This window comes from Kogia breviceps, chromosome 1 (assembly GCF_026419965.1).
Source record: "Kogia breviceps isolate mKogBre1 chromosome 1, mKogBre1 haplotype 1, whole genome shotgun sequence".
In the NCBI taxonomy this organism is placed as follows: Eukaryota; Metazoa; Chordata; class Mammalia; order Artiodactyla; family Physeteridae; genus Kogia; species Kogia breviceps.
Genome location: NC_081310.1, coordinates 136,334,470 through 136,346,726, shown reverse-complemented (window position 1 = coordinate 136,346,726; position 12,257 = coordinate 136,334,470). Strand labels below are relative to the sequence as shown.

At 38.0% G+C, this 12,257-nt stretch overlaps 2 protein-coding genes and 4 non-coding genes across 7 annotated transcripts in view; 5 read left to right on the top strand and 1 right to left on the bottom strand.

The window, feature by feature from the left end:
• The first annotated feature begins 2,603 nt into the window (after nt 1–2,603).
• Nucleotides 2,604–10,097, top strand: RABGGTB (Rab geranylgeranyltransferase subunit beta). 2 transcript variants are annotated; one of them, XM_067005659.1, is made up of 9 exons: nt 2,604–2,690; nt 3,730–3,837; nt 4,481–4,678; nt 5,846–5,951; nt 6,793–6,845; nt 6,924–7,034; nt 7,602–7,727; nt 8,923–9,072; nt 9,486–10,097. In XM_067005659.1, the coding sequence occupies exons 1-9, from the start codon at nt 2,688–2,690 to the stop codon at nt 9,624–9,626; spliced, it is 996 nt and encodes a 331-aa protein (XP_066861760.1). In that variant the 5' UTR covers nt 2,604–2,687; the 3' UTR covers nt 9,627–10,097. The 2 variants fall into 2 exon arrangements, with proteins under 2 accessions (XP_066861760.1, XP_066861768.1); XM_067005667.1 differs by having other exon boundaries at nt 2,637–2,690; nt 9,490–10,097.
• On the top strand, nt 3,480–3,558 carry LOC131747020 (small nucleolar RNA SNORD45). Its single transcript, XR_009332740.1, has one exon. It is a non-coding gene; the product is annotated as a small nucleolar RNA SNORD45 (small nucleolar RNA).
• Nucleotides 4,114–4,196, top strand: LOC131747017 (small nucleolar RNA SNORD45). The gene has a single exon (XR_009332739.1). It is a non-coding gene; the product is annotated as a small nucleolar RNA SNORD45 (small nucleolar RNA).
• LOC131747013 (small nucleolar RNA SNORD45) lies at nt 4,827–4,899 on the top strand. The gene has a single exon (XR_009332738.1). It is a non-coding gene; the product is annotated as a small nucleolar RNA SNORD45 (small nucleolar RNA).
• On the bottom strand, nt 5,438–5,510 carry TRNAE-UUC (transfer RNA glutamic acid (anticodon UUC)). The gene has a single exon. It is a non-coding gene; the product is annotated as a tRNA-Glu (tRNA).
• Nucleotides 10,098–11,320: 1,223 nt separating the features above from the next.
• Nucleotides 11,321–12,257, top strand: part of MSH4 (mutS homolog 4) — a 100,259-nt gene continuing 99,322 nt past the window's right edge. The window contains exon 1 of the mRNA XM_059052704.2: nt 11,321–11,582. Coding sequence (XP_058908687.2) covers nt 11,339–11,582 — 244 coding nt within the window. The 5' untranslated portion in view covers nt 11,321–11,338. The remainder of the gene's footprint in view (nt 11,583–12,257) is intronic.

Below are 12,257 nucleotides of genomic sequence, written 5' to 3'. Positions count from 1 at the left end.
AACCCAATATATCCAAAATATTTCAGCAATCAATACTTTTAAATTATTAATGAGATATTTCTATTTTTCTTACTAAGTCTTTGAAATGGGGTGTGTATTTTATACTTACAACACATCTCAAATCAGAGTGGTCACATTTCAAGTGCTCCATGTGGCTATATTGGACAGCAGAGGTCTAGAGGCAGAGATGAACTTGTTTTATATATATATATATATATATATATATATATATATATATATATATATATATATATATAGGTAGCTACTTTTCTTTGGAGGGGAGATATTTTTATTTTTTGAAGAGGTAAAACATACCAAGTTTCAAAAGTATCAGAGTACTTAGTGAGAAGCTTTCCTTATATCCTGTCCACAACCACCCATTTCTCCTCCAGTAGGTAACTGCTTTGGCTCTGTGCATTCCCAAATATATCCACCATATATTTTTTTCCCTTTGTTTCCCACACAGATAGTAGTAGCATATGGCACATCGGTACATCATTTGGTACCTTGTTTTTTTCACTTAACATACTTTGTAAATCTTTCCACAACGTTTGCAGAGTTTCCTCATTCTTTTTAATGGCTGCATAATGAATGCACCATAGTTTATTTCACCTTTTTTTTTTTTTTTTCGGTACGCAGGACTCTCCCGTTGCAGAGCACAGGCTCCAGATGCGCAAGCTCAGCGGCCATGGCTCACGGGTCCAGCCGCTCCGGGGCATGTGGGATCTTCCCGGACCGGGGCACAAACCCGTGTCCCCTGAATAGGCAGGCGGACTCCCAACCACTGCGCGACCAGGGAAGCCCTATTTCATTTCACCTTTTGATGGTTAAAATATTTGTTATTTTTTTGCTATTATGAAGACTGCTGCTATGAATATTCTGGCATATGTCACTTCATAGCCAAGGGAGTATATTTGTAGGATAAATAGCTAGAAATAGAATTGCTGAATGTAATTACAAGAATTGCTAGAACAGATACTCCCTATACATATTTCCATTTTGCTCACCATTGAACCCCCAAAAGCTAGAATAAATAATATTTGGCACATTCTAGGCATCCAATACATATCTGATGAATGAATTCATAAAGTAGGAAGAGAGGCTTACTTTTCATTACTTCAGCAGTTATTGCCTCGACCTGAATGTTTTATTTTGGATCGGATGCTTGTCTTATTCTTATTTTGAGTATTTTCCCAGGAGACATGACCTCTCCCTCTCTGCCTTGGTTTTTCTCACTCTACAATACTCCTCTCCGATCTGACTTAGAGGCAAAAGAAAGCTGGGAAATTACATTACTATTGTGAAATAAAATTCATATTTTAAGGCAAGACAAGAAAATTTTAAACATAAAATTCTTCTCTGTCCTTTGGCCTCCGCTCTGCCCCCACTGTGCATTGAGTATTTGCATTATGCATCAACCAAACCTCCCCCACCATCAGCAGGAATACCTGCTCAACCATAAAGAGCAACATTCTCCCAGCATCAACAAGACAGCTCCTTAAAAGATAACATTCCTTCGTGATCTTGTAAGGGGTCACACGACCTACCACGATGACACTTAGATCTGGATTATGTAAAATGTCAATACTATGTCATTTGATGTACAGCCCTTTGTCTCAAAAAACATATAACTACCTTCACTTGTAACCCGCGGAACAGTCCTCAGAGCTTTCTGAGATGCTCTTCCCAGGTTATAATCCTCAAATTTGGCTCGGATAAAAATTTCCATTTCTTTCTTGGAGCAACGGATTAATTTTTCGTCAACATTATTTAACAAGGCAGACTTTTTGAAATAAAAATTATTAGGGCTAGAGACAATCACGTAATGATAAAAGGCTCAACTCAGCAGAAATGGATAATTCTAAACTTATATGCATTTAATAAAGTGGCCTTAAGCTAGAAATGCGAGTATCAACAGAACTACAGGGCGAAATAATGAAATCTATCATCACAGTAGATCCAACATTCTCTCAATTACTGATAACCCACGTATGTCACTGTGTCAGGAACCCTTCTCCAAATCTTTACGGAATGCAAGGATGTGTGGTGCCATTATTTTCTAATGGATGCTCAAAAATGCGTAAGTATGACAGTCCTAACAAAAGCACAATTGAAAACAGCTGTGTTAACACACCTAGAAAATCCGATTTCTGTGGAAAGCTCATAAAAGGCACATGGGTGTTTCTTTGTTGAAAATTCAGTTCCAAATATTTCGGATATTAGTACTTCCTAAAGAAGTGGGGGGAGTAGGTGAGGGACTCGGCCGTAACGGCCAAGGCAAACAGGAGGGGAACGTGAACACTTGATTAACATTCACTCAAAAACATTTACTGAACACTTAACTACGTGCAACTCTATTAATTACCAGCCATTTCAGATCTTCAAAGTTCAGAGTCTCAAGAATAATCAATTTCTTAAAAGTTATTCAGGTAATTTACACATTACTTAAAACCCTTGTAGGCAAAACCGCAGACCTTACGTGACGAGAAAATTGGCGCCAGAGATTTTAGGCGCAGGCAGCGAGGACAGCTATGAGAAGTCGGTGGGGTCCTAGGGCAGCTCCTTCCTTCAGGCGGTAGTGTGGTCAGCTATGTCGGGCGCGGGGGGTCCTGAAGGACGCCTCTGCGCAGGCGCTTGCCGCCTAAATCCGCCCAGCGACGAGCTTAGTTCTCTTTTCGCTCTCAGACATGGTGAGTACGGTCGTGTTTTGTGTTGCTGTGTAGATGAGTCGGGAGGAGACTGGGTAGGCTAATGTTTAAGCAGTTCAGGCATCAGTGGGTTGTTTTCTAGGTATTGGAGAATGGTTGAGTTAAGACACAGGCCTTGGAAGGTTTTTTGAGGACTCAGAGGGTGAAGTATTACTTAGCGTTTTTTGCAGATCTCGCGGCTGCACATGCGACCAGACTTCCTCCTATCCGACGGGCCTCAGGGTTCAAGGACCCGTTTTCTTAATCTCTCAAACAAGCCGGGTAGCTCTCTTTTCCTTCTGTATATACACGTACATAAATATTTCTTTCCATTTGGCCATGAATATATGGTTCAGAATCTTTATAAGTATTAATAGTATGGTCTTGATCTAGTATGTGTTAATGGGATGTGAAGGAAATTAACTGCTTTGTTCTTATTGGTAGTGATAATGACGTACTTAAATATGAACTAGAGCAGCATCCTCATCACCTGGGGCCTGTAGAAACTAAGACTAAAGCTGGAGAAGATTAGGCTAAAGGGACTGCTTGCTTGATAAATAATTTTTGCGGTACATGGAAGGTGCTTTGAAACCTGAGTTTCTGGGATTAATAAAATCTCATTAAAGAACTTAACTGAAAATTATGTGCTAGCAAGATTTTTATTTTAATGCTTCAATTTTTTGCCACTTGTAAGCCATATGTTATCTTAAATTCGTAAAGTTTGATAGTGTATGTTTATTTTACTTGACTCTTTAAGTGAAAGTTAGAGGTGAAGACGGAGGTAATTTTCTGGGTCGATGATGAGCTGGCATGTATTCTGAATCTAAAGTTGATTATTACTGCTTTAGCTCTAGAATTACCCTGAGACCTGAAAAATACCTGCATTTTTATGAGGGCTTAAGTTCTTTTTTAGTTAGATACTTTTAAATTTGAACGTTTTTATGTGGCAAGATGAAATCAGAATTCAAATGTGTATTGAATATATGCTCCGGGGTCAAACGTTAGAAGATAAAAATTTATGAAATCACTTTTTGTGTGAAAGGGCACACCGCAGAAGGATGTTATTATCAAGTCAGATGCACCCGACACCCTATTAGTGGAGAAGCATGCAGATTATATAGCATCCTATGGCTCAAAGAAAGATGATTACGTATGTATACTTTTATGTTGAAAAGTTTATTTTTAAAAGTGTTGGCCATTCTGCATAAGCAGGTTAGTATGGCCCATGTTTCTTAAAAATGGTATCCAACTCCTGTGTGCCAAGGACTGGTATCTGTGGTTGAGGGGCAATGGAATTAACCATGGTCCTTACCAACACTTATTTAGAGGCTTTGGCAGACAAAGTAGATTTCCCTGCTTGCCCATATCTGTAAGGATTTTGCGGCACAGAATTGATTTACTTTTGTAGTTGAGGTAATGCTTTCAAGGTCAATGATGTGTTGGCATGTATTATCTGAGTTTATGGTGATGTGGGATAACACTTAAGCTCTAGAATTACTCTGAGACCTTGAAAAAGTTGAACCTTGAAGAATGGTGTTCCCAGGTTTCCTCTGTGGGAAAATCTTAGAAAAAATTAAATGAACAACTTAATTGGAAGTAAATATTTTCCCCTATAGGATACAAAGAGCTGAAGTTTACCATGTTGGGAAATAATCTAGTATTGATGAATTCCCATAACCTTGTAGCTATGGAGTTAGGGCCATGTAACACCATGACTATTCATCTTCACGTGTTCAGTATCTTTAACCTGGCATCAATTCAAACTGACGCATTAAAGTAATTCTGTATTTTAGGAATACTGTATGTCTGAATATTTGAGAATGAGTGGCATCTATTGGGGTCTGACTGTAATGGACCTCATGGGACAGCTACATCGCATGAATAGAGAAGAAATTCTGACATTTATTAAGTCTTGTCAACACGAGTGTGGTGGAATAAGTGCTAGTATTGGACATGATCCTCATCTTTTGTACACTCTTAGTGCTGTCCAGGTAAATACTAATAAGAATTCAGCAGTCTTGGTGATGTATTCTCTTCTGTGAGAGTGGGGAAATTGAAACTAGGTATCAGGAACATGACAAAATCAGTTATCTATGTTAAAAAGTTATCATCTTTTCAAATGAAGTATATGTTCTACAAGGTCAGTGATGTGATGGCATGTATTAGCTGAATCCAAAGTTGATGTAAATTCTAAAATTACACTTGAGACCTTGGATGGTAATTATGTTTATCTTCAGTATATGTAAATATTTGAAAATCACTCCGTGGAGTTAGGTTTGTTTGTTTTGAGCAAGAAAAATCCTTTGAAGTTAAACCACTGAAATCTTATTTATTAAACAGCATGACCTATCCTATCCTAATAGATTACGTTATATAAGTCTTGTCTGATAATGGAAAACAGTATGTTCTGATGATTGTCATGTGGAACATTATTCAGAGAACAGCAAATAGCATAAGGGATTACATAAACTGCTCAAAGCCTGTTTACCACATGTGTAGAAGCCTCCTTCATCTATTTCTTGTATTGGTCAAACTCTGGATGGCATTTGCTTCTCTCCATGGCCTGGCCACTTCCTCCCTTCTAGTCTCATCTTGCTTTTTATCTAATATCTGGAAATACCAAGCTGCCTATGGTTCCCCATTTATACTTTGTCATTTCACAACTCTGCTGTTTTCCATGGAGTTTTAAAATTTTTAAATTTTTGTTTATTTTTACATTTTTGGATGAACTGCAGCTTGCGGGATCTTAGTTCCCTGACCAGGGATTGAACCCAGGCCCATGGCAGTGAAAGCGCCAAGTCCTAACCACTGGACCATCAGGGAATTCCCTCCTTGGAGTTAGCTTTGATTTTGATATTAGTGAAAATCCACAAATAAGGGTTTAAAGTCTATGTAAGTTAGTATATATGAGTCTTAGAGTGCTAAGTTAACAATTTATAAATGGAAAAATAATGCTTTGTGGTTAAAGGTTTTTGTTTGTTGGTAATATCTATAATTTGACTACATAGAAGTGCACATTTGAGAAAAGTTCACGATGTACATAAACAAAAGTACATGCTTGCTTGACAACTTAAAGGGTAATTGAGGAAGAACATTGTTAGAACAAACTTACCAGTGTTGAAGAGGTATTTACTTACCATGGTTTGTTTTTGTTACAGATTCTTACTCTCTATGATAGTATTAATGTTATTGATGTAAATAAAGTTGTGGAATATGTTCAGAGTCTACAGAAAGAAGATGGTTCTTTTGCTGGAGATATTTGGGGTAATGTCCCTTTAATCCATGGCACCCAAAATACCAATCCAAAAATGTTCTGCTTTGGTGTTTATTGTAGTAATAAACTTTGTTGCAAATTGTGAGGTTCAACGAATTGAGGGCTTTGCTAATAACTTATCAGGAGATTTTTAAGTTTTTCATCTTTTCAGGTCCCACTAAGCAGCTGGTCTAACTGGAGTTAATGGTCTGCTGGAAGTTCCAGCATGCACTGTGCTAGTTATATCAGCATACAAGAGTACTGGAACAGAGGGGGCCAGTCTAAAAGATAAGGTAGGTGAAACTTTTTTCCCCAATATTTGGTGGCTTTGTAAAGTTTTTTTAAAACTTTCTGGCAAGGGGAAAATATTCAAAAAACTTTACAAACTTACTGAATATTTGAGTGGAGGGAGGGAATAGTATTTGACTTGATAAATGTAGATAATCTCTGCTTTAGGGCTGAATACAGTGCAGGCAGGAGAGACCAGCTGCTTCATGGGATGTGAAAATCTACTTTTATATAATAGGGTAAGTTTATTATCATTCTGAGAAATTGATAAGTCTTTTTCTTTCTGTTACCTTTCTGGGGCTTTGAAAGCAGTTTATTTGCTTATATTTTTGACAAAGCAGTTTTGTAGTTCTTAGTTTCCTTTGAAATAAAGTAAGTGATATGGATCACTTTTTAAAGATTTAGCTTTCTTCCTGGTGACTAGAAGCACATATTAAGCCTGAACTCTTGGAAATTTAACCATGGTAGTTGTACAGAGGTTGTTTTTAATTAACTTTTACTACATAATATGATCAGAAGCCTCTGATAACATATAATGTTTTGGCTTGATCCCTTTATTTTTAGGAGAAATCGACACAAGATTTTCTTTTTGTGCGGTGGCAACTTTGGCTCTATTGGTAAGTTTTAAATGTTGTATTGGAATGATTAAGCTTTCATGATTATTCTGGAATTTAATAGGTATATTTTGTTTACAGGGGAAGCTGGATGCTATTAATGTGGAAAAGGCGATCGAATTTGTTTTATCATGTATGAACTTTGATGGTGGATTTGGTTGCAGGCCAGGTTCTGAATCCCATGCTGGGCAGGTAATTTATCAATCTAGATTAAAATGTAGTGTCAGTTTTGAAGGGATAACCTGTGTAATTGGGAAAATAGCAAGTTAATTTGACTGAATGTAATATAATGTGGGATGTTACATAAGAATTAGTTGCTGATTAAAGAAGGCATTTTTACAGTAGTTTACTTTGTATACAGTCCCCTGTTGGTGAAATCCTCTGACCCAGGTAAACATAAGTAGTTTTGTAATTACCAAAAATATATTTTGATTTTCAGTTAGTTTTTAACAAGATGAAAACATTCCCTACCTATTCCCAACACCTGTTTGCTTGTGCCAGAGGATGTTGTATATGTAAATGGTTGTCAAATAAAGCTTGCTTTTAGCCATAAAGAAATTGTGACAGTAGCCTTGCATTGCAAAGTTGCATCCTAGTAGTGTGATTGGATTTGTTCAAATAATTGTGTTCTTGTTTGCAATTCTTACTGTCAGCAAATTTTTAGATAGAAAATGCAGCTTTAATAATTTTAGTAGTTTTTATCACCATGTTACTGTTGAAAAACTATTATACACATGTACTTTATGTCTGTAATTTTAGATCTATTGTTGCACAGGATTCCTGGCTATTACTAGTCAGTTGCATCGAGTAAATTCTGATTTACTTGGTTGGTGGCTTTGTGAACGACAGCTTCCATCAGGTGGACTCAATGGAAGGCCAGAGAAGGTATCTATCGTTTCATAAGATTAACTTTTTAAGTTTTATAACCTTGAGTGAGGACTTTTTTTGTCTTATTTATCTCAGTATTGCTCTTGTAAATTGATAATGAGCTTTTCACCTTAACTACTTTGCATTATGTATATCTGGGAGTCAAAGGCTTCTATTAACACATGCATCTTGTACAGAAATCTGCATGCCCACTTATGGGGGGTGGGGGAGGACAATGGATTTGCCAAATGAAAGAATTTTTTTAAAAATTAGATTACAACATTTTTATTTAAAATCTTTGTTAATTTTTAAAGAAAAACCCAACTTGTTTAGCTCTCACACACTCTGAATTGGGTCAGTAACAATCAGGTAAATATTTTTAGCTTTGACCTATGGTCTTGTTACACGTACAAATTTCATAATTTTTCTGTCGCAAAACTATTGTTTTTAAAAGTCATTTACACATACTAAAAGCTGTTCTTGTGGTCTAGATTTGACTCAATGGCTGTAGCCTGCTGAGCCCCTGACCTAAAATATGATAGAGCATGGTGATGCTTTTGTATTTTTGTTTAATTTTGCTTGCTCAGTATTCCTGAATAAGTTAATGGGTAGGGAAATAACCACAAGTGGTTTCTATTAAGATCCAATGAAAAACCTGGGCAGCTTTTCAATAAGTAGAAGATGGTTGGGGGTGAGGATTGCACTTACAATCTAGGACAGCTTTTAATGTGCCTGTGAATCACCTAGGGATCTTGTTGAAATTCAGTCTAAGGTGGGAACTTCTGCATTTCTTAAGTTACCATGATTTGAGGAGCTGGGGTGATTTTTTTGTTTTGTTTTTAAAGCAGGTTGTGTACCTGCTTGGACACCACTTATTGAAAATGCTCTACCTAAGGCAGTGGAACATATAGTACCATAGATCTCTCGAGACTTACCACCAGATTCTTGGATTAAGGGGCTTATTTAGGTATTCATTGCAAATAGAAAATAAGGTAGATGGATGGTTATCACTGAGTACTGAAACTGAAACATTCAGCATGGTTTTCTATGGAATGGAGTGTTTGGTCTTATCTTTTCCAGTGATTATCTTTAATTCTAAGCAATTGTATTAATGGACTTCAGTGTTTCACTGCATTGTCAATATATCCCTTCCCACCCCCAATATTTGGACCAGAAAGTACAATTGAGGCAACTTGTGGCTTTTTCCTCCTAGTTACCAGATGTATGCTATTCTTGGTGGGTGTTGGCTTCCCTAAAGATAATTGGAAGGCTTCATTGGATTGACAGAGAGAAACTGCGCAGTTTCATTTTAGCATGTCAAGATGAAGAAACGGGAGGATTTGCAGACAGGCCAGGAGATATGGCAAGTATATTTGTGGCTGTTTATGTAACAGTTAAAATTTTCAGTGTTGCTTTGTGTTTTAAGGGTTCTAAGTTTCCAGAATTAGGAATATTAGGGGGGTGGGGGGAAAGGATGGTATTTCCAAGTGTTATTTTGAAGGGATGCTTTTTAAATAATTGTCATTTAAGAATATATGAAAGATCTAAAACAAGTTTACAGAAATTTCTGGTCACTTATTGCCAAGAAATGAGTATGTGGACCAGGTTCTGTGTTTAAAAACACAGTTTGAAATCATTATTTCAGAAAACTTCAAGCGTATGTTGTATGTTCAAATAAAGGGAATACAATAGGCTCCAGTGTAATCATTGTTCAGAAACAGGGTTTTAGAAATTTTCATTTTGTAATACTCTATAAATTCTTATTTTTTTTAATAGGTAGATCCTTTTCATACTCTATTTGGAATTGCTGGATTGTCACTTTTGGGAGAAGAACAGATTAAACCTGTTAGCCCTGTTTTTTGCATGCCTGAAGAGATACTTCGGAGAGTGAATGTTCAGCCTGAACTAGTGAGCTAGATTAGTTAGATCCCTTGATGCAAAAGTTGCTTAGTGTAGTTTTACTGGTTTAACATTTCAGTATTTGAAGTGCTTAACAAACTTAATGGCTGCCATGTTAATATTTTGTACATGAATTGTGTTGATTTTAATAAATTATATAATTATACATATTGTAAATTAGAGACCTTTATTGTATCTTCAGCCTTCCGTTTTCTTCTGGAATGCTGTTATTCTGAGCGTAATATTTTGTTTATGCTTCAATGTATTTATCTTCTTTGTCTCCATAACAGCAAACTGAGTTGAACTCTATTTAGCTGATGAAATCTTGTGTTCTGATTTTCCCATGTACTCCCTTGATATGTTATACATAACTATAGTTAATATAAATTGGTCTTTGTCAATGAGAATGTTAACTGATAAAGAATTGATGAACCCCATAGGAATTAAAAGATGAAAAAAAATAAATGGCTGAAATTTGGGAATATTTCATGTTTGTGGTTACTGAGCTGGTTACAGAGTGATTTAAGTGACAATTCACCATCTTGGAATAGGATTGCAATCTGGACTATATTCTCACTTTCTAATATGTCAGAATGCCAAGGGGGATTGTTGGCTTATTTCCCTGCCGAGTAAGGAAACACATGTTGATAGTTGCCACAGTATTTTTTTGTTACCTCTGTTTTCTGAAAGATGAGACCACAGCTAATCTCTTGAGAAATAATAACTCTTTTATAAGAGTTTTATGTTCTTGGTGAAAATAAAGTATTTTAATGAACATTTTTCTTGATGGAAGTTGAAATTTGCTCAAGCGTCTTTGCAATACCCTGTGTAAGAGTTAAGAGAATCATTTTACATGTGTATAGTGAGGATTCTCAACACATTGACCAATGTGAGATTGAAATGTCTAGCATTGTTTTTTGACAGTTCACTAATTTGAAGAATTTGAATTGCATTGCTAGTATTTTGTTTCTGAAGGTTTGGAAGTCATTGGATAGAACATAATTTTATTTAACTTCTGTCATTGGAAGTTAAGCAGGCACAAAATTTCCCAAAGGTCATTTGTTGTCAGGCTAGTTAGGGTTTGTGTAGTCTGCTCTTCACCAGTTCATACCTATGTGTGAAAACCCAGTACTAGAAATTGAGAGAGGAAACTGTCCAAGAGATACCTCTCCTTAACCTGGTTCCTCCTAAACTGTGCACACAGCCATATGCTTACTGGGTGAAGGGCAATCTTGCAGTGATAACCCTGTGAATATTTAAGCTGTAAGGGGTGGTTAGTGGCTTTTTAACCACGAAACCAATGTTAAATGGTTTGTACTACTGTGAGCATTGAATTTGTTTCCTCTATAACAGGCACTGCGTGCACAGTGATGACAGTTTCTGTAATTAAAAAGTAGTGTATTTGGAGGTATGTGCGGAATGTTAGCCCCAAACACCTTGTGATAAGGAAATAGGGTGCAGGGCGAATAATGGGTCTACCAAGTTGGATTGATGGGCCCTGAATTCCTTTCAGCTGAGGAGCTCGACCAAATCCTGTGGGAGGTGACGGGACCGGAACGCCTGGGAGTGCATTCGCAGGTGTGGTTGTGGGGTGGGGGGAAGGTGGGCGGTTGCGGCACGGGCTCTGCGCCTGCGCCATGCGGCTTCGTGCGCCTGCGCATTATGCTCGCACTTTTCCCGGCGTCGCTTTTGCTTTCTGGTCTCTGCGAAGGGGTGTTCTGAGAGGATTTATGAGCATGCTGAGGCCTGAGATCCCACCAACCTCGCCTTCTGTCCCTGCGGGTTCCCCCTCCTCGGTAGAGGCTCGGTCCCAGGGTCCCCGCTACAATTTCGGACTCTACGAGACTCCTCAGAGATGCCCTTCAGCCCAGGCCGCCTCTTCGTCCTCCCCTCCGGGCACGTCTGGAGCAGCGGGTGACCGGAGCGACAGCAGCAGCCTCCCTCGGCACCCGCCCAGCGCTCAGCCAGCTCAAGGCAAGGAGCGGTTGTGTGAATTCCCGGAGGCTCAGGGAGCTGTGGTTGGTGGTTACCACAGAGAAGTATCAGTTGGGGTTTGTTTGGAAGATGAGAATGGGATGCCCTGGGAATTTAGTGTTATTACAAGGCTGTGATGGCGGGTGGCTCGGTTCTGAGGCGGGTTGCATTAACATCAGGTATGATGTCCCAGCTCTCCGCCCCTGATGACAGATACCTGAATTTGTGCTTGAGTTTGGTGATAGAAGTGGTGAACCTCTTGGCTCCTGAGCTTAACTCTCCAAGTCCTTCTAGGATGCCTTGAAAACAGACCAGATTTAACATTTTATCTAATTGAGGTGAATAATATGTTTAGTATGAAAAATGTCTTTCAAGGAGAGTTCAACTTGTTTATTTTATATTCAGTCACTCTCCATGGCAAAACCATCACCATTTTTTCCAGACAACATTGCAAGTCAATGATAAGGTAACATGCCAAATTCAGTGGTCACTTTTCAGTTCATCTTGTGTGACATTTCCACTGTGTTTAATGTTCTTGACTGGTCTTCTCTTAAACCGTCTTAATTTGCTTTCGTTGATTCCACTCTCCCGTTTTTCTCCTGCCTTCCAGAGAATTATGCTTACCTTTGTTAGTTCCCAGAGTATTGGTTTGTCCTTAGAGGTTTTTTCCTAGGC